At 42.8% G+C, this 22,358-nt stretch overlaps 2 protein-coding genes across 2 annotated transcripts in view; both read left to right on the top strand.

The window, feature by feature from the left end:
• Positions 1–4,690: 4,690 nt before the first annotated feature.
• On the top strand, positions 4,691–11,524 carry LOC130374212 (kunitz-type protease inhibitor 1-like). Its single transcript, XM_056580866.1, has 10 exons — positions 4,691–5,263; positions 6,166–6,326; positions 6,544–6,679; positions 7,597–7,767; positions 8,200–8,235; positions 8,480–8,608; positions 8,791–8,841; positions 8,921–9,091; positions 9,381–9,434; positions 10,436–11,524. The coding sequence occupies exons 1-10, from the start codon at positions 4,885–4,887 to the stop codon at positions 10,618–10,620; spliced, it is 1,473 nt and encodes a 490-aa protein (XP_056436841.1). The 5' UTR covers positions 4,691–4,884; the 3' UTR covers positions 10,621–11,524.
• A 7,271-nt stretch (positions 11,525–18,795) lies between these two features.
• Positions 18,796–22,358, top strand: part of LOC130374273 (pleckstrin homology domain-containing family G member 3) — a 33,881-nt gene continuing 30,318 nt past the window's right edge. The window contains exon 1 of the mRNA XM_056580948.1: positions 18,796–18,930. The gene's annotated coding sequence lies outside the window, so the exon portion shown is untranslated. The remainder of the gene's footprint in view (positions 18,931–22,358) is intronic.

Here is a 22,358-nt window from a genome sequence, read left to right as displayed (position 1 = left end):
GTGGCCCATGAAGGGCACAATGTTTCTACTGTTATCACATGCACTTATAGAACCATTTGTTTATTCAACAGTATAGCATCTGATTTAACCTACAAACAATAATAAAAGTATCCAACTTGAAGAACTTCACTCTGGGACAGATCATTGGACTGCATTTTGGAACGACATTGGAAACTAAAATAAGCCATCTACAGTGACACAGCACATAAACAGCCAAATATAATGCAAAAAAAAAACTGTTATTGGTACAAAAGGGCAATGCAATAACATCCTAAACCGTACATAAATATATGTATAGCCAAATTTCCCTGAGTGTGTGTGTGTGTGCGTGTGTATGGAAGTAAATCTGTGCCATCGGGTTTTGAAAATAAAAACACATTGAATTATAAGCATTGAATATTTATGCATTGAAATAACCTATCTGAATTTTTTGCCTCTGAATTTAACTCTTTACATTTTCAATATATCATGTTCACCTTTATTTTTCAATGTTAAAAAATTCAACGTTAAAAAATTCAACGTTAAAATATTCAACTCAAATATTTTCAGCGTCCAAAAATTCAGTCCGCCAAAGTCACCATCAAAATTCAGTGTACGAAATTCAGTGTTAACATCCGGGGACCCAAGAAAGAGCAATCGATCCTAGATGCTAGATCGCGGTCAAACGAGTGTGCGCGTCGTTGGATACCTGACTCTCTCACGCGGGATGGCAAAACAGATTTAGCCATGTCCAATGGCAACAGCAGCAGTAATAGTGCTTCGGTGAGTACATTTTATATATATGCCATTCGTATGGGTTGTTTCTGTAAGATTCAACAATGGACAATACTAACGGACACTTGTACATAAGAAGGACATCGAATTGAAAAATAGGGGTAGTTCGGAATTTTGGACATAGGGCCTGATTCCCAAGTTAGCCTTGGTGTTCTTTATCATTGGAGACTAGGCTAGCTAGGCTAGCCACAAGTCAACGGGCATATTTTGATGCTGGTTTATAACGTCTTTATTGAAGATTTCAGGGGTACAGTTCTAACAGTCAGGTTTATAATATGTAGCGCCACTAGGTGGCGCCTCCCTCTTCTTCACGTACAGTGAAGAAGTGCGTGCTCTTTCGCTCGGCTAGAATAAACAGCTGTATACGATCGAAGTCTCCCTTTTTAATATGAGTTATTTAGTTACTGATTTGTTGTAGGCAGGAATCCCGGACTTTCCACCTGTGTGTTAAATATAGTGCCGTGGAGACCTGGCGTGGTATGGTCAAAAGCTTATAGTATACTAAAAGTACCGTGAGGAGAATCTCGAATGTTGTCTCCTTCATGCTAACCCTGACCTACTGTACCATCGCACGTTACACAGTATGTGGATAGACCAATTGGCTCTATCAAATAATGCTCCCACTGCAGAATCACGTTATTTTACACCACTACTCACCCCATGTACATTGTTTTATAACGTATATATTGAAGATTTCAGGGGTGCAGTATGTGCAATGTATGTAATGTAAAAAAAATAGCACTTCAAGAAAAAACATAAATAATCAATTAAACTAAATAAATAACATCAACTACAAAAGTGTAGCAAGTATTGTTAAAACGTGTACATATTTGTGAATGGGATTTTGCATGGGTTTATATATGCAATAGCTAATAATTAAAAAAAATAATTAATTAAAAAATAATAATTACAAACATTTTATTTTGAGTTACGTTATTTCAATGCATAGATAATATTCAGTGCTTAGAATTCAATGGGTTTTTGTTTTCAAAATCCGATGGCACAGATTTACTTCCATAAGTGATGCACAACACTGCTTAGAGGGCTCAAAATTAACACTCGCCAAACTGGGTAAAGTAGTCTTAAGTTATTGAGTCCACCCGCCACTTTGGCTGGACACATCTTGTCCTTCAGCTGCAGAGAGCTGAGAGCAGTCAACAGTAGCCTATATAGACACATTTTGAAATAAGCCATGGAAGAACTACTCCAAAAACATTCACAACAATCTATTTAATTGATCCTAGATTGTAGAAATATGTATACTAATTAATTGAATAGGCTGTGTTCAATGTATAAAGTTTGGTTTTAATTAAAAGGAAATGTTCTAAAAATGTTTATCATTATTATGATAATTATCTGTATAGATAAACAATATACAGATATAGATATTAATATTATTGTTCTATGGGCCAATGGACCAAGATGACATGCTCAAAGGTAATTAGAGTGAAATGCAAGGGTTATGGTTATGCAATATCACACTGTGCTACAAAATTTATTTTTATGCTACTGAATTTTTGTGCTTGCTGGCACCAGTGCTACCACTTAAAAAAAATAAGCGAACAGCCCTGGATATGCATTTATAGTTCTTCCTTAATGTATTTACTGTTTTTATATTCTTGCTTTTAACAGGATGAGTTGGATGACACTGCACAGGCCTGGAACACACACACCATCAGGCCATCGAAAAACCTTAACGTCCCCAGCGGTCGGCCGAACGTGATGTTTGCATTACCTGAACTCTATGGGACAAGAGACTTCCTTTCCCCAATTGAAGATTATGATTTTCAACTGTGCAAAAATGAATGTATCTTTCGCCAGACCAAACCGTGTGATCCAGATCTAACTATGCAACATCTTTATGGCTGAGTCCAATCTCACTCTAGCAACAGATTCATATCAGGCAGTGAATTTGTACATGCACCTCAGAGAGGCCATCAGGGCATGTGTGTAGGTCAGGCGTATTTAGTTGTGTCTTGTGTTGAGCTTCGAAGTGGCAGGATTTTTTGGTCACATAAGTAATTCACCTTGCTGTCCTTTTCCTTTATAAGTTTCCTTTAAAGTCATAGCTCAACATCTCTGGCTTTTGGCAAATGTTATATTCCTTTAAACGATAGTTTAGAAACACAGAAATTAGGGGGGGCTTTATAGACAAAGCCTGTAAAAAGTAAATCAAATGTGTATCAATTTCAGAACTTTACTTTAACAAATGTATCACTTTTTTCAGTTAGAATTTTATTTAACAAAAAAGGTAACTGGCTTCAGTAACTAAATGTGAATACTTTCTTTCATGATAGAATATCATTGCATTTCAAATGATGGGACCAAAAAAATGTATGTATCTATCGAACTCTGAACTTCTGATGGCCAATCAGTACAAATATTGACATATTACCGACAGAAAAGCATTTTGAAATTATCTGCATTTACAACCTGTCGTTTCAAATACTGAGAGTGGGGTTAAAAAACGACAACACACGCTATTCATGTTTTTGTTGAGAATGGAAGATTTTTTATTACTGTAACTATATTGCTATCCCGTATGTGGAACTCTGAATAAACAAAAAATTGCCAAACAAGTTTAGTGCTGTTTCCTGATTTTTTCTCCATATTTTTCACTGGCCACATTAGCTAGATGAAAAACTTAATGAATTAATGATTGTACTTGTTCAAGAACCATTGACTTAATTATTCTTGTAATCAAACTAGTATTACTTTTCATACCATGACAAGTTCCTGCAGACTTCCTCTTAATGTCACATAAATGTTGCTAAGGTGTCAAGACAGCTGATTGTATACAGCAGGGGGTGCGGTCGTCCTGCCGGTTCAAGTAGGATGACCTGAAACCTGTATAAAATCAGCTGTCTTGACACCACAGCAACATCATGTGACATTTAGAAGAAGACTGCAGGAACATTTACAATCAAAACATGTCAGGGTATGAAAAGTAATACTAGTTGTATTATTATGTACACTATCTATTATTATCTACACTGGAGTTAGTTTCGTCGTCTGAGACGTCTCGCCCTTCGTGACACTCCTCTGAGATCGAGCTCTTTCAACAACAACCGCACATCCTCTTTCCTCACACGCAGTCGATGCTCCCTGCATTTAGCGTACATCCATCGGTACCCGTGAAGCTGTCCAGAGTACTGCAGTTGGTCGCTAATAAAATCCACCAGGACCCACAGGTCAGAGTACGCCTTGCGGCGAGAGTGTCCCCTATCTCGCAGTATCCTCTTCAGATGTCTCTCACTTATGTGGAAGGCGTGCCTACTGGCAAGTATTGATTTGATGTCCGAATATTTGAGGACAAGCTCAAAATAAACATTGATAAATCCCCCGAACTCCATCGTTGTGGTGGTTAGTTTTTTTCCTCTGACCCGAATGACGCGACCACTCGTTTGACCGCGATCTAGCATCTAGGATCGATTGCTCTTTCTTGGGTCCCCGGATGTTAACACGGAATTTCGTACATTGAATTTTGATAGTGACTTTGGCGGACTGAATTTTTGGACGCTGAAAATATTTGAGTTGAATATTTTAACGTTGAATTTTTTAACGTTGAATTTTTTAACATTGAAAAATGAAGGTGAATATGATATATTGAAAATGTAAAGAGTTAAATTCAGAGGCAAAAAATTCAGGTAGGTTATTTCAATGCATAAATATTCAGTGCTTATAATTCAATGTGTTTTTATTTTCAAAACCCGATGGCACAGATTTACTTCCATACGTGTGTGTATCCATATTGAAAAGACGACTAATGTATCTTTAATCATGAAAGCGAATGGGCAAAATATTTAACATTCCAATAAAAAATAAATAACTCGTGATACTATAACATCCAACCCCTGGGGAAATCATCGCAAAGACCTAGTTGGGAATTTTCCAGGTATGACACACCTGTAACCCTGATGGCTGTGACGTCAGTTGGTAAAGGGACACACCCAAAGCCGGAAGTACAATCGTTTGAGAATTTATCTCTGCTGTCTCCTGCCGTTGTAATACTTTCAAACACTACGGGTGACATTATCTGACAGGGAGAGAGAGGGAATTAGGCCTCTTTGGTTTTTTTCTTAAAGAGAGCCGATAGATACAACTTTTGGTATGTGGCTCCGCATTGGACTGATGTCGGCGGTGTTGATCCAAACCCTGCACATGATCAACGCACAAGACTGTCCCGACAAGTTCCTAAACGGCAAGAAAGACTTTGTTGTCGACCTTCAAGCTTCTGTGGAAAGGGGCGCTGAGCTCATCGCTTCTTCGCAGGTTACCAAAGCCGAGGACTGTATGGAAACTTGTTGCCTGCTTCCCCAGTGTAATGTAGTGCTGGTGGATGAGAGGAGCTCGGGCCGCAGCACCTGCTCCCTCTTCAACTGCCTCTACAAGAAGGGCTATGCCTGCAGGTTCGTCGGAAAGAAAGGCTTCAGTAGTTTTGTTCTCGACTCCGTCTACCAGCAGCACCTGGATGCGCCCGAGGCCGAAGGTGAGACGGGACTGTTCTGATTGTCTACGCATTATTAGAGAAATTGTACATTCTTGAGGATAATATTAATACTAGAGTTCAATGTGCATCTATATTAGAAAAAAAAAGTTTTTGTTTTTATGTATATCAAGAGTCAACTGTCAACCAAAAAATACATACTTACAGCTATCAGTAACATTGAAAAGTACAGGATAGCATATTATTGTATAATTATAATGTATTGAACACCTGCCAGATTTGTGTCTGAGGGCTCTTGGTTTTGTTATTCAAACTTTAGGCCCCCTGCATTCCTTCTTATACCCGCCTGCTGACTCTGTAGCGCCCCTAGTTCTGTCTCTACGGGGCCCCTAGTGCTATCTCTGTGGGGCCCCTATTGCTGTCTCTGTAGGGTCCCCCTATTCCTTATTTAGTTGCCCCTAGTGCTGTCTCTTTAGTGGTCCTAGTGCTGTCTCTGTGGGGCCCCTAGTGCTGGCTCTGTGGGGCCCCTAGTGCTGGCTCTGTGGGGCCCCTAGTGCTGTCTCTGTGGGGCCCCTAGTGCTGTCTCTGTGGGACCCCTAGTGCTGTCATTTTAGGGCTCCTAGTGCTGTCATTTTAGGGCTCCTAGTGCTGTCTCTGTGGGGCCCCTAGTGCTGTCTCTGTGGGGCCCCTAGTGCTGTCATTTTAGGGCTCCTAGTGCTGTCATTTTAGGGCCCCTAGTGCTGTCTCTGTGGGGCCCCTAGTGCTGGCTCTGTGGGGCCCCTAGTGCTGGCTCTGTGGGGCCCCTAGTCCTGGCTCTGTGGGGCCCATGTATTGCTTATTTTGGTGCCCCCTCTAGTACTGTTTCTTTAGGGCCCCTGGCGTCCTTATGTCATTGGCCGTTAGTGCAGGCCCCCCCTTTCTCACCCCGGTGCTTGTATCTCCAGGGCAGAGTGCGGGCCCCGTGGCAGTGGCGGGCCGCAACGTAGTGGTCCGGCCGGGGGAAGAGGTCACACTGAGGGGCGTGGAGAGCCGGGCCCCGGAGGACGCCACCATCACCAGCTACAGGTGGAGCATCAAGAAGGGGAACCCCTCCGTGGGGATGACGGTAACACCACACACACACTCACACAGTCACACAGTCACACACACACACACACACACACACACACACACACACACACACACACACACACACACAGTCACACAGTCAAACACACACACACACACACACACACACACACACACACACACACACACACACACACACACACATAGTGTGTGTGAGGGAGGAGCTCTAACGGTAGACTGATCCCTTGATTCAGCCCACTGGTGACCAGCTGCGGGTGTCCAACCTGGTCGCCGGGACCTACGTCTTCACGCTGCATGTCACCGACTCCAAAGGCGATTCAGACGACGCCACGGTCAGCATCCAGGTCCTGAACCAGGAAGAGTCTGACAGTGAGTCCACATGGGATATCTCATTTCATTAATGAAGTGATATTGAGATGATTTTATCTAAATTTGGGAGTGAACATGGCTATATTTAAGGTAGTGAAACAGGCCGGTAGTTTTGAATTTGGTTGTGAAACTGCTGTTGGCTAGGTTTAAGGCAGTGGAACAGGCCAGTAGTTTTGTGTTTGGTAGTGAACTGCTGTGGTCTAGGTTTAAGGAATTCGAGCAGGCCGGTAGTTCTGTTTTTGGTAGTGAACATTCTGTTAGCTCAGTGTTTGGTAGTGGAACATCATAATACTGGTACTGTTTATAAGCGGTGTGAGCAAGCCCTCAAGGGGGGGTAAGCCCTCTGTCCTACCAAGGGAACCAGTCAGACCACATCCCACTACAGCTTTCCAGCGGTTTAAAAGAACACGCAAAGACAGACATGACCGCAGGTACAGACATGCATGCTGTTTCGTTATGATAGTAGTGCGTTTTATATTATTTACACCATGACAACAGAAACTAATAACTTAATACTATTATTCACTTTTATGCCAAGCGACTGACTGAATTCAGATGAATGTCGTTCATTACCAACTAGTGGTTCGACAGTGAATACAGATAAATATATATTTCAGGAGCAGGAAGGGTGTTGTGCATCTTGCCCAAGGATGTCTACAGCTAAGAAGCCCAGAAATCAGACAAACCGCTACACCAGTGTTTCTCAATCTCAGGCCATGAGCACATTACTGCTCAGCACTTCACTGGGACATTTATGATATGGGCGGAGGTGGGTGGGGCTAAAATGATGCGTGGGAAGGTCTTGCACAACAACGTAGGAGAAAAATGGGTCACAGGCCTAAATTAGGTACTTTAGTTAGTAGGTTACTACTGCACCATCACACGCAGATGGCTCTAAGGATAAAGTGTGCCAACAGTGTACTGCCTGGTGGCGAAGGAGGTGGGACTGTGTCGCGCAAGTTTCCCTCGCTGGCACTACAACGCCGCCACGGCCCGCTGTGAGGAGTTTGTCTATGGGGGATGCAAAGGAAACAATAACAACTTCCTGACTGAGCCGGAGTGTGGTAAAGCCTGCGCCAACGTCAAAGGTACATCGGCCCCACTTAAGGTTATATGAAACTTCCTCAGCCTTGAATATCCGCCTTAGGTACACTATTGGCCTTTACGTCAACAGCGTATTCCACTTAGTTTTTCTTGCTTAGTTTTCAGGTTCTTTCATGACAGAACTGTTGAGGTTCACATATATATGTCCATTTGTTTGACACATCATTTTCCCATAATAAAGATCACCCGATCCCACTGAATTAGTAACTTCTGTCTGTTAATAACCAGAACAACCTATGCAGAACCTTAAATACGAACAGTAGAGACCCACGGCGTACACACAGCAGTAATTCAACTGTTCTATCTTTCACTGTTCACACTTTGACACATCGCAGTCATTTAGGTCATAACATGAATGTTTATGAATAGGTTGTGTTATTCACATGTGATGTTAATGTTATGTTCTGTTTCCATAGCACCCACTGGAAGATCTGTTACTCTGCCAGGCAAGGGTAAGCTAAACATCGATCATTCAGAGTGTATTTTAACAATGGACACTGCAGCCCTTCTGGTATAACAGGTCATTGGTGATCCTGATTGGCTATTTAACTGACGCTAAGCAATGTCCTGCAAACTATGCAAAGACCTCATCACCAAGTCCGCTAGGCCGGTGATATTACGGGCTGCTGTTTAGTGTGTTACAAAGAGGAGGGTCTGGGGAAGCAGTGTATTGACTGGTGTGTGGCTCCACTTTAGAGGACTGCACCGCCCCGTGTGGGGACGAAGAGTTTGAGTGTGCGAGTGGCTGCTGCATCGACCGATCGCAGGAGTGTGACGGCCAGGCGCAGTGCACCGACGGATCGGACGAGTCCCGCTGCGCCCAGCGTGAGAGACGTGCACGCACAGACATGCACAGACCATCATCGCACGCACGCATGCATCTGTGTGCAGACATCCACACACAGACGCACTCACACATGTCTTTATACATCTAATACCTATAGTATTGTTTGTGTTAACTTATCGTGCGTGCGTTTACATGTATTGTGTGTGTTTTCCCTCCCCAGTCAATGAGACGTTCTCCAGTCTTCTGGAAGTGAGTTTTGCCGACCACCTGGGTAAGTCTTCTGTTCAGGGTCATTCTTTTTGCCTCTCTCTTCACCTCTGTTAATAACCCCGTCCCTTTCCCCCGCCCAGCATTCTGCACCGAGCCGCCCAAAGTAGGTCCTTGCTATGAGAACCAGTCGGCCTGGTACTACAACCCCATCCAGCAGCAGTGTCACCCCTTCATCTACAGCGGTTGCCAAGGCAACGACAACCACTTTGAGTCGAAGGACGAATGCGAGAAAAGCTGCCATGGAGTGACAAGTGAGCAGGAGAAATTCTAGTGTAGAATTTGCATAATGCTATTGAGCATTGGAATGTATTTCAAATAGCGCTTACATGGGAAAGTATTGGCATGCGCTAACGTGGCATTGATGTGTTGCTAGCATAGGATTAGCATGTGCTAAATTGGTATTCACATGGAAATGAATGGTGGTAACATAGCAGTATGAGCAGAATGTATATTGGGATGAATGTTCTATCAGAATCATTTTAACTGATTTTGATAGTGATGATTAATGTGTTCATAAAGTGTTCATGATAACGTCCACAGGGTCGGCCCTCTTCGCCACGGGAAGGTTTGAGGAGCTGGAGGGGAGTGATTCAGGTACTTTAGTATGATTTCGGGTACTTTAGGTCAGGGGTTCCCAATTTTAACCTTTTAGTGTACCATTAAATTGTCAAGACTCATCACGGATCACCTCATATGCAAACGGTAAGAAATGGATAAATACACATGAAGTGGCTAAGCAAAAAGGGCCAATTTATAGACAATTATTTGGGCAAGAAGGCCATGGCCAGTGGGTACAGTGGAAAAGGTTAACACTGTTTATGCTCCCAGTGTGTTTATTTAGAAAACAAATAATGAGTTTTTAGATAATAAGTATTTTTGCCTCAAGGACCCATGCGGTCAGTTTGGATAGATTTTGCTGTACCTTGAATGTTTTGGATCCCTTTAAAATCTTGTTGAAACCAACCCGTAAGCCAACAATTTGGTACAAATACTCTTGTATATACTTAATACTGTCCGAACTTATGGTGTAATTTTGTTTTTGATAATGTTAAAAATAGCTGAATAATGCAAAAAATACAATGTAAATGTCCGCCATTATTAAACAAATCACAAGTCCACACTAGAGAATCCCAGAGGCCAAAAACGTTGTCACAATCAAGTTAAATACCCCTTAGGTCATTTGTAAGGTTAAATTTGATAGCTAACAAAATGGCGTTACAGGTTCAATTTAAAATGACCACTTTTGAAGGTGCTCCCCGGGCTACTTTTTATAAAGGAAGTCAAAGGAGTAAAAACGCTGACCTCTACCATTCCGAAGGCGATGTATAGAAACCGTGCGTAAGCAGGCCTACAAAAAGGTTAAGTACCTCTTTGGTGACACGGAGTGCGATAACTCGCAGGAAAACAAAAACAATCCGCTCCTTCATACAATCTATCACAATTCTGCTTCAAAGTGGCCCAGGGACTTCAGTTTTGGCGTGCTCACTCATTAGCCTTGCTAGCATTAGGATGTCAGCATGCTCGCAGGATATTGCGCACATCACACACATTGGCACTTTTTAATGTTCACTATCAGTTTAATGTTTTTCTCCCAGGCTCCATCGCCATAGCCATTGTGCTGGCGGTGTCCATTTTGGCGCTGCTGGCGGTGCTGGCCTTTTTCTTCCTGAAAGGACATAAGAAGGGCGCCCACCAGCCAGTCGCCACAGCGCCTCCACTGTCCGGCGAAGGTGGCGAAGATGACACTGTGGTGTACCGCAGTACCACCAAACCTGTTTGACCTACATTCACTCACTCACGTACTCACAAACTCACACTATTTCTCACATTTCCAACTTTTATTCAGAAGAGGGCGTCGCTTCAATTCAAAGACTTTTTAGTTTGTGGAAACTGAATCTCGGTGGAGAGCACTGACGCTAGCTTCTCTCAGTCCTTCGGGCTAACAGTATGTAGCACCAGCTAACATGACATCTTACACCTGTTTTGGTGTGTGCCAACACTTGGTGGCCTTTTTTTGTTTTGTTTTATGATATATTTATAATTTGTGTTTTTAAAGGTTATGGACAGTCTGATGGTTTTAGAAATGGGAATGAGCTTTTATAGGATGAATTTTTAACAATATTATTGTAAATATGTTTGAAATAATCTAGTATTCGTTGTTGCTGCCATTTTGTGTTGATTGTTTTGTCATCAATTCCTCCATAGATGGTTTTGTGTTAAATGTCCCATGGCATGAAAATGTCACTTTATTAGGTATTCTAACATTAATATGAGTACCCCTAGCCTGAGTGGCGAAGTCACGCCCCTTCCGTAGAGCCCATGGGACCTATGACATCATAAAATATGAATGGGTTTCAATGGAGAGAAATTAATTATTTTCTGGTCCCAGTCTTTAAATGCCCCGGATTACATATATGTTGTTTGTGGATTTCAATGAAATTTTTCATGTCACGAGTTTCACCGTTTATTGGGCAATTGTTCAGTTAAAGGCTGTAGAGAGAAAACGCAATGAGAAAGACTAGGCCTACATGTCTCGTATGTGACATCACGCTCCCTGCGACTGGCGTGGACAAGCCGACAATGTTTATGTTTGGTTGTAGTCTTTATGCTCGGTTCTCCGTCTCAACGTATGGACTGCATTTATATAGCGCTTTTCTAACCATTGGCCACTCAAAGCGCTTTACAATATTGCCTCACATTCACCATTCACGCACACATTCACGCACCGACGTCGGAGTCAACCATGCAAGGCGACAGCCAGCTCGTCGGGAGCTAACAGTCAAGGTTAGGTGCCTTGCTCAAGGACACCTCGACACTCAGCTAGGAGGAGCCGGGGATCGAACCAACAACCTTCAGGTTACCAGCCAACCCGCTCTACCTCCTGAGCTACTGCCGCCCGCAGTAGCTCAGGGCTAGAACCGAGCGAAAAGACTACAACCAAACGTGAACATCCCCCCTTTCCGTTTCCGGCCAACGAGCAATGAGTCTTCCAACAGAAATAAAAGGGATTTACAAAATGCACTAAATGTGCAATAAAACACGTTATAAACTGTATTTCGTTACGATACTTGATTCAACCACTCTATTTCATCCTAGACAAACCACAAAGGGGGCTCAATGTTCAAAATACAGGAAAAGAAGAATAGCTCACAGCAACATATTGAAAAAAAGAACTACAAACTAGTTCATTTTTTGGAACTGTGAACTTAGTTCAAAATTTTTAATTATGAACGTTTAACTGAACTAGTTCATTTTAAAATTTGTGAACTGAACTTTGAACTTGTTCACGTAGAAAGTGAACTTTCTCAACACTGGTAAGGGCGTTGATAAGGCCCAACCACTGGACCCATGTGGCCGAGTCACGGCAGGTAAGCAGCCCCGCCTGTTTAAGAGGCTTTATTGGCCAGTTGGAATAACGTGAGTCAAATGGGTCTGACCTACGAAGTCTTTCAAATAGCTAGCCAATGCATAGAGCAAATAAATGTATGTAACCATATTTAAAAACGGAATAACTAGCATCTGGTAAATGGGTGTGATTAGTGATTGGTTATTAATCAGCCAAGGCATATATATTCTATTAACCACCACTAGTAGTAGCATACGCCTTTTAGCAAGCACATGCGATGCACCGCCTAGCATAGCAGCTGGTCCTCGGAAAATGATTTATATCTCAAGTGGTGGGTAGTAACGCATTACAAGTAACGCAAATGAGTAAAAAAAAAATACTTTTTTCGGGTAACGAGTACTTTTCACGTTCCTTTTTTAAGTCAGATTTTTACTCTCACTCAAGTAAATATTAGATTAAGAATTCTACTCTTTACTCAAATACATTTTCCATTGTGGGAGTGGGTGCGGGGTGGTTACGGTCCACGTACAGTTTATAGAATTCTAAAGATACAATGTTACACAGGCTCTGTATTCTGCAGACCAATATATTACTTGTTTGTCGTTGTTTTGTCTGGCTGTGAGTGTCAGTGCATGCGTATAGCTGAATCGCAATCGCATCAAGACAAATCTGATTGGCTAATACACATTGAGGATGAATTCAATCATTTTTAAATTACTAAAATTATCACTCTCCTCATCCCACACCCCAAACATGACATACAAAATGTCGTGGAACAGAAACAACAACCAGAGATATTCATAAGCTATCATTTTATCGCACTGTTAAAGCTTCGCCACCAGGGTGCAGCACTTGCAGCACCCGTATTTCGAGCGCCACTTGCAGGCAGCGATGGACGCTGATGGAGCAGCTCCCACTCCCGTGGTCAACCCCTGGCCACCTGGTCACACTGTTCCTTCCCATGCGAAGGAAGGGAGAAAACTACGTTATGAAATGTTTAATGTGTCACCCTAAGCTTACCACAATATCAGCCTTCAAGAACTCTACATCTAACCTCCGCAAACCTGTTGAGGTAAGTTGCATTGTTTTCAGTGGTTCTCCTCGTTCTACATAGCGAGCTATTCCTAGAGTAAGTTGTAACTTTTTCTAGCTATCATGTTCTGGTTGTGCAAGAAGCTTGTTGGCTGGAGACTGGAGAGCTACGGTAGTTCTACCCTAGCGAATAACACTATTCACTAGGCTTGTAGGCTATCTATCAAGTTAAACCAGTCTGCTGGCAGGATTGTTTCAAGGTTATTTAAAAATTAGGCGCCAAATTATCAATATGCAATAAGGTAACTCAATATTTAACAAGAGGACAAATTATATTGCACATGCAAGGGGTACATGTCTTTAAGTGGAACGAAATTGTGCAATTAAATACTTTTGGGGATTTATGTTTTATTTTATAAACTTGAGCAGCATGAGTTTAAGTTAGCCCAATATATAACGTCTGTTTGCTTAGCCTATAGCGCTGTCTGATATAACTAAAGCAGATGTCCTGTATCACATCATGCAATTAGGTATCTGCAGTTGATCTGACATCAGATCCTCTGTATATATATATTTTTTTTATTTGTGTTGTTGTGCTGTCTTGTTCTGTGTGTGTGTGTGTGTGTGTAAATGTAAATGTAAATGGACTGCATTTATATAGCGCTTTTCTAACCATTGGCCACTCAAAGCGCTTTTACAATATTGCCTCACATTCACCATTCACGCACACATTCACGCACCGACGGCGGAGTCAACCATGCAAGGCGACAGCCAGCTCGTCGGGAGCTAACAGTCAGGGTTAGGTGCCTTGCTCAAGGACACCTCGACACTCAGCTAGGAGGAGCCGGGGATCGAACCAACAACCTTCAGGTTACCAGCCAACCCGCTCTACCTCCTGAGCTACTGCCGCCTGTGTGTGTGTGTGTGTGTGTGTGTGTGTGTGTGTGTGTGTGTGTGTGTGTGTGTGTGTGTGTGTGTGTGTGTGTGTGTGTGTGTGTGTGTGTGTGTGTGTGTGTGTGTGTGTGTGTGTGTGTGTGTGTGTGTGTGTGTGTGTGTGTGTGTGTGTGTGTGTGTGTGTGTGTGTGTGTGTGTGTGTGTGTGTGTGTGTGTGTGTGTGTGTGTGTGTGTGTGTGTGTGTGTGTGTGTGTGTGTGTGTGTGTGTGTGTGTGCTCATGACACTGTAAAGCGACCTTGAGTATGAGAAAGGCGCTATATAAAATAAACTAGTGCTGTCAAGCGATAAATATTTAATCGCATTAATGTCATAGTTAACTCGCGATTAATCAATTTTTTTCCGTGCGGCTAGTCTTTTAGTGGGATCAGAGAGTGTTGAGAAGGACAGTATAAAATATATTTGGTAAGATGGATATAAGAAGAGAACCGTAGTGAATTCAACCCGGTCCACTTGACATCGGATAGGACCGTGCATGACAGTGGTAGGCCTACCGTAAAACTTCAATAGCCCAGGCTTTTATTTGTTTCATTCACTGAACTTTCGAACAGAATTCTTCCTCAGCAAAGATGGGAAATACCATAACATTTATTATTTAAACCAGTATAAATATTCCTACCGTGCGTAGGCCTATACACACACACACACACACACACACACACACACACGCGCACGCACGCACGCACGCGCGCGGTGGCGGAGTGGTAATCGGGAGAGTCGTGAGAATGGGGTGGGCCGTTAACGTTTCGGGGCTGTCGGGTTGATTACTGCGGGATAACAATATTGCGTTTATAAAAGTTCCTTGCAGCGCCGTCCGGCAGCCTGAGCTGTGCACCCGCAAGCTCTCAACAGACGCAACACTCACACACTGTCAACGTCGCAACCAAGTCGATTTTGTCTAGAGGGGAGTAACTGAGCAGCCTCTCCCGAAGTGGTGCAGCCCAGGTGGGCCTTGAACTGCGATTGGTCAGAAAGACGTAACAGCTAATCACTACATTGAACTCTCTGCAGGCTCGAACAGACTCAGGTACACACAAACACGCACCCTTTTAAAAGTTTTTCACCTGCTCCGTATCCTTGCTTGCCCCAACAAGTTTGTGCGGCGTGCTTGTTGTTTTGTTTCTGGAGTAGCTAGATCCGGTATATTGTTGTCGTTTTTCTAAAGTGACTAGTTGTTGCTAGATAGCAGGGGACAAAACTACAACGTTTGCCAAGCCAAAAGAGCGTTAATCGTGCGATAAAAAAAATTAACGCCGTTAAAATTGTATATATAGGCCTACATATATATGCGGATGTGTGTAGAGACGGCAATAGGTGGGAGGATTGAGGGGAGAACGGACAACGCCACCAGGGGAATTACAACCCTGGAAATCAGTATAATATGGTATGTTACTTTTGTGTTGTCGAATATTATTGACAATACCGATGAGGCAAGCAGATTCGTTAAACTGAACGGCCAGAGACGGTAATTCCAAAATAAACCACAACTGGGGCCCTAACTGGAGCCCTAACTGGGGCCCTATTGCCGCGTTTCCACTGCAGGGTGCGGTACGGTTCAGTTCGCCTCAGTCTGGTAGGTAGGGGGCGGTATAGCCCAGCTCAGGTCCGAGGTCGCGTTTCCACCGCCGACAGTACCCTTTATGGTAGGCCGGATGTCGATCGCCGCGGCAGCTACGTAAACATCGTGACATCATAGCGCCGCGACACAGTGTAGCCTGCTCAATAAAAACAATTTAAAAAGTTGAACGCACGTCTTCCTCCCCAAGAATGCAGAGGAACGTCTCCACCTCCTTGTTCGCCCAAACAAGCGTTTTACGCGACATGTTCATTGTAAAGAATAATACCTCGAGGCTACCGTTTGTTTGTTTTTATCCCCACGTCGCCCGGAAGTGACGATTCTGTCGACCAATCAACGGAGGGGGTGTGTAGCTCATATTTTCCGGCACTCTTTCAGGCATCTCAGTACCCCAACGGAGGAGTACTGAAGACGAGGGCAAAACGAGTACGGCTCACTCCGGGTCACGCCCACTTTTGGCGGTGGAAACGCAATCTGTACCGCACCTTTGCGAACCGAACCGTACCGTACCCTGCAGTGAAAACACGCCATTAGTGACAGTTATTCAGTTACTACTGAGGAGTTACTGTTGAACCGACTAGGGGATACTGTATTAATTAAAAATTCTGTGAATTAGCCAATTTAGCATCTGTATTTTCCTTGTTTTCACAATTAGTTATTAAATTAACAGGGCACAGACGGGTTAATTGTCATATTTTAATTAAGATATTCACAATACATACATACATATTTACATTTAAAGGAGCATTTCGAGGCATGAATATGCCTAGAGAGTATTGAAAGAGTATTGAAATTGGGTCCTATTTGTAGATGAATGATAAAATAAAATTCAAATTTGGTGCCGTCTTGACCGAGAAAAGGCAGAAAGTGACTTTTTGGCACTTGTGGATTGAATACAACAACTCCCACCATGCACCACAATGCACAGCTTCGCTGGCCACTCCCGCTGATCTAGATCTCCGCATATCGGATACCTCGCTGTTCCATCTACCAAGCTGATACCGCAAGACTGCTTGAAAATCATTTCACACACCATTTCTAGTGAAGAGTATTAGTTGGTGAACTCAGTGAATTAGTCCTTGTTTGTATTTCTTTCGAAATGGTGACATTTTTGCATGGTGCCATCTTCTATGTCAGATCCAGTACCTTCCGCCATTGTACTTGTACTGCCTCTGTTAGCTTACCTTCAGACGCTGTGGATGTTAGTTTCTGCTGGTGAATTCCCACCCACTGGCACTTCTCTAACAGGTCTGTAGCGAGAATCCTCCCCTCTTACACTTATATTTACTTCTACGCAAAAATCGTCATATTGCATGTCATCTTAAACAGGAAGTGTTGGAGATCGATACGGATCTCTCCAGTCTCTCCAGAAAATAAGGGAATGATGCACGACCATTCAAAAATATGAGTGGGTTTCTAACGATACAAAGCTTAATGGAAATAGGTCAAGTTTCCCTTTAAGTATTTCCAGCCCTCAGGTAATAATTTCAAACAAATGCTGTTTGCAGCCACGAGAGGTCGCCAGATCTCCTCGTGCGTATCGGCAATACCAGTCAAACACAGTAAGTAGGTGTCTAAACAACAACGATCCGTTGTCACCAATGCAACCCTAAGTTACCATGACTGTGTATCTTGAAGAAATGAATATAGTTAAACTTTAAGCCAACTTAATTGACCAATAGACCTTCAGTTGGTCTTGAGCAGCAGCGAACTCGTGCTTGACAGAAACAATAAGGTGAGACGATCGAGGTGCAGGTATGTCCTGATGCCTTGTTTAGATAACCAGGCTGCAGACATGACCTGACACGATATGCTGTCCCAGGCCTACCCATGGCTCAGGAATGCCTACTGTACGGACGGGTCTGGTGTACTGGACTGGAGAGATCATTGTTTTCATCACACTAATGCACACATTCTCTCTGTTGACACCATTTCACGTGTTCACCTTAACCTTTAGGTAGATTCGATAGATAACGTTATTAATCCTCCGGAGGGGAAATCCTTTGTTACAACAGCCCAGCAGCAGTGGGAAACAAAGGCTAAGAAACAATACAATAAAATACAAAGTGCTAATGAAAACCAAAATAGATGCTAAAGTAAAGAAAAGCGGGGAACTTTGTAGTTTGTCGGTCCAACGTGTAGGCCTAACTAAAAATCTCATGTTTTTACAAAATGGAAAAGATGGGACATAGGCCTTCAAGTGTGTCCCATTATAATGCTTATTATAGTCTGTATGGGCAGTACACAATGAGGTTTTTTAAGCTTCAATACCTTAGTGTATTGATATTGTTTGATAGATGATGCTTGCTTATGGATTAAAGTCTATATAAGACTATACCCCTTTTAGCGAGGTCGTGTCACCGTCTATCATGCGATAATTCAAATAAATGAGTAACTCGATAATTAAAAAAAAAAACAAGGTTATATACGGTGACATGTACAGCCGGGCCAGGCCTCCAAATATCGGACTGTCCCGGGAAAAGCGGAACGTCTGCATTTTCTCAACAACTATCTTCAATAACCCCAGAGCGGATTTAAATGTTGAACAGAAAACATGCATCTAGAATTGATTGACCATATCACAACAATGTGGTGTCTTACGACAGACCGCTATAAGACCGTCCTGCATATTTCCTTCCTGCTGCTGCTGGATCTGCAGTAGTGCTGCTCGTTGCAGGCTGCAGAGCACGCGCGCGCGCGCGCACACAAGCACGCACGCACGCACACACACACACACACACACACACACACACACACACACACACACACACACACACACACACACACACACACACACACACACACACACACACACGTGTGCTCCCGCGGGGCCTGCCTGCAGACATAAGACTTTCAACATCGAAATGGTACAGAAAGACGCCGTGTAAGCTGTTGTTTGCTAAACAATGGGAAAAAAAGAATAAAAACTACTTTGCTGAAGAACAACTCGGCCATATGGGCGTTTTGACAACAAGACGCTCCTCCTCCGGCCCGTCCCCGCCTGTCTCCCAGGCAGCAGAACCCGCCCGCCTCCCGCCGGCTCACCCACCCGTCCCGACATCCTCCACAGTTCTGCAGACGTTAGTCCTTCAAGACGGAATCTAAATAAAACATACGATTGTAAACTACCGAATTAAAGACTCGTCTTGCGGTCGGTAGGCCTACACGTGTGGAAGTGAATGAGGTAAGTGTTTCAGCCTGTATTTTGAAGCCCCGACAGATTCAGGGACTTTTTCAGGACGATGTGTGCTGTTTTAAGTTCTTTTTTATCAAGTTACAACAATGACTGACGCTATCCTCTAACTACGGTAGAGGATAGTTGTTCGGAAAAGCGTCCTGTTAATGTGAATTAACAAGGTGTTCGGATTTAGGATTACGGCCGAGGTACTAAACTTGAGAGGACTAGAAAGTTTTCTTGGGGCTATGCATTCAAATAAAACAGTTATTCTCTTCCAACTCGATTGTTTAACGGTTTGGGATTGTATTGTTTCTGTGGTTAAGTTAAGTGTTTAGTTGCTGTGATTGACACTAGGCCTACGATATGTCAGAATAGACCAGTAGATAGATACCCCCGCCCCCCCCTCCCTACCCCCATCCGTTTGGCTCATCCCCAACCCATCTGTTTCACAACGGTAATAAGTAACATTATCCGGGCTGTAACAATGATCATAAAATATTTATATGATGAAAACATTGGCTTGGGCCGATAAATGTCGTCACCGCGTGACTGTGATTGGCCCGCCGTGACTGGCCTACCTGTGAGCTGGTTGTCATGGTGACGGGGCCGGACTGTGTCAAGTGTCAATGCTAGTTTCGCCAGTTCCTCGAGCGTTATTATATTCACTAAGTACAAATGTTCATACACGGGAGACAATGCTATGACCACACACCAACTGTCTTCATTGTTTTTATAATAAATTATAAAGATTACCTTTTTAGCGTCATGTTTTAAGATAGTGAACAGTGTACGGTGTCTTCTAGGATGGATTAAGTTGGACTCATTTCCATATTCTACAACCAAGCAAACCTATATTTACTGCCTTTATGTGTATTAGTATAAACTCATAAGAACCTCCAACCGAAAGGTACATAGTTTGCTTTGGACTGGTCCAGAGTACTTAGGGCAGGGCAGTGTAGAGCAGTCAGGTGTGTTGGTTTGGAAGAGTCTTGCAATGCAGAAGATTCTCTGAAATTCCAGCAATGTCCAGCACTGGTCTGTGTTCCCATGAACTGAAGTCCTCCCTGCTGTCTGCTTCCTAATATATTTCAACACTATCTTATTTCCTGATTTACAGTTTCCAATACCCCTCAGAAGCCCTTATAAACACTATCTCCTGTCCTGCTAATGTCCTTATAAACACTTCATACTGTTCTGCTAATGTCCTGATAAACACCTTCTACGTTCCTCTATGGGTCCTGCCAAACACTACCTGCTGTTCTGCTGATGTCCTGATTAACACTAGTGTCCTCCACTATCGTAATAATCACTGTCTACTGTCCTGTTAATGTCCCGATAAATAGTTTATACTGGTTGGTGTTTCATGTCAATATGAATATTTACTGTCTCTACACAGCATTTTGCCCTTATTTACCTTGACAACTGGTTGGAGAGTGAAATTAATTGTGTGTGTGAGTGTGTGTGTGTGTGTGTGTGTGCGTGCGTGCGTGCGTGCGTGCGTGCGTGTGTGTGTGTGTCAAACCTTATAATAGGATTGCTCGAGGACCACCTCTTGAGTCAGCCTCACTTTCCGCTCAGACAGGAAATGACCGTTTGATGGAAGTCTAGATCTAGCAATGTGATTGGCTCAAACTGTGCTGATTTTATTTGAATAGTGCAGTCGAACATGCTGCTTAAAAACAATCCGAACAGAAAAGCTGTCTCTCAATAGTGAGGGGACATCCGGTTACAGGAAGCCTTCTCGTTATAGAACAAGGTCTTTCTTCTAATCTATCAAGTAGGTCAATATTAGTCAAGACTAAGTAAATTGGCTTTGATAATATTGACAATGTTTGGATCTACTTACACATTTTAATAAAGCTTTTCTCAGATGTAAGCCGTTAAAACTAGTGCATTCTGTTCTGTGACTAATAGCAAGCTGCACCAGTGTCTCAGAATTGCCCTCACTTCATATGAGGCGAACTATGTTGACATAGTCAAATATAGACAGTGTTACTTCTCTCACTGACTCAAATGGGCAGAGCTCTGCTGAGAGCAGATGTTTGATAGCTGTTGTGGTGGAACCGATTCAGGAGTACATCGCAATGCTAGTTGAGCAAACACGAGGGAAACAGTTTAACTCCAGATAGGAGAGAGGGAGAGGAAGTAGGGGGTGGAGAGAGGGAGGGATGGGAGAGAGAGAGGGTGAGAGAGTGAAAGAAAGAAGAAAGAAAGAAAGAAAGAGACACACGGGGGAGGATTGAGTGGGAGAGAGAATGGGAGGGGGTTGGCAGAGGGCAGAAGGGGTGAAGGGAGGGAGAGAGAGGAGGGGGAAAGAAGTGAGGAAACGCCACATATTTTGGTGTTTATTTAATTTCAGGACACACTATTTTGATGTAATTTTAAACCGGCTTACTTATTGTTAGTCTGCTGGTTACTGTGTTTTGATTTTAAACAGGCCTACATAAATTCTGATGGTTACTGTGTTTTTATATTTATCTTGTAATACACATTCATGGATATGGCCCTATTTTAAGACTACCTTTTGAGAACTTGGCACAATTTCTGAAGGTATTATTAACAGAAGTACTTTTTTGATTTAATTATTAACCTACTATTACACATTTATGGATGTGGTTGTTTTTTTAAAACTACCCTTTGTTAACTTGCTTGGTTTGGAAGAACATTTTGCTTTCGCACATTGTTCTGCATGATATCAATACAATGAAAATAAATAGAATAACATTGCTTGTAGGAATACATATGTGGTGCTACTCTAGGAGGGTCATCTCCTGTAGTAGCCTTTTGTTGACAAAGAACTTTGCTCAGCCCCCATGCTGAAGTGATTTTCCAGTTTGGCTCACTTGCAGGTGAAGTTGAATAGCACTGCTGTAACCGAACTATGTAGGAAGCGTCCTTTTCAGTTACCTATGTGAAAGTGCTGCACTAAGTGAAATGGCCTAACCATGTAGCATCACAACGAGATAGTAATGTTAACGGTTTGATTATGATAGTAATGTTTAGGATTATATAATGCTAGTAATCTTTAGAAATATATTATTCTTGTTGAGTATATATTCTTCTATTCACAGGTGGTATAAGTCCCCTTGTTGTTTCCAAACGCTGCAGTTTGTGTTTATGTTCTTCAGGTCGTGTTATCTCTGATAGATGACCTTCAGACGTGGCCTGAGTTTATACAAGACACACGATCATAAACCAAAACATTGATAGTCGGAATTCCCCTGTCCATCCCGTTTGGTGCCAGCCCTTTATCAGCAATATGTGCCTTCAGGTGTAACTTATTAGTTGGAATCTGTTGGTGTATTGTTTTTTTCCCTGAGCAATATAAACTAGAATGCGGTCGGTCTTCATCAAGTTAAACAAGCCTGTAGAAGGCTTGTATAGGCAGGGCAAGGCCAGTTTGAACAGTGCCCCGAAACACAAAGCCCATTCCC

Source organism: Gadus chalcogrammus, chromosome 21, assembly GCF_026213295.1.
Source record: "Gadus chalcogrammus isolate NIFS_2021 chromosome 21, NIFS_Gcha_1.0, whole genome shotgun sequence".
NCBI classification, from domain to species: domain Eukaryota; kingdom Metazoa; phylum Chordata; class Actinopteri; order Gadiformes; family Gadidae; genus Gadus; species Gadus chalcogrammus.
This window is presented reverse-complemented; position numbering and strand designations above follow the sequence as displayed.

What these genes read in the sequence shown, in the direction of transcription:
- LOC130374212 (XM_056580866.1), top strand. Translation starts at nt 4,885, where the DNA reads ATGTGGCTCCGCATTGGACTGATGTCGGCGGTGTTGATCCAAACCCTG. An exon ending in CGAGTCCCGCTGCGCCCAGC is followed by an intron (nt 8,609 to 8,790) that starts GTGAGAGACGTG and finishes TTCCCTCCCCAG; the next exon opens with TCAATGAGACGTTCTCCAGT. An exon ending in GAGTTTTGCCGACCACCTGG is followed by an intron (nt 8,842 to 8,920) that starts GTAAGTCTTCTG and finishes TCCCCCGCCCAG; the next exon opens with CATTCTGCACCGAGCCGCCC.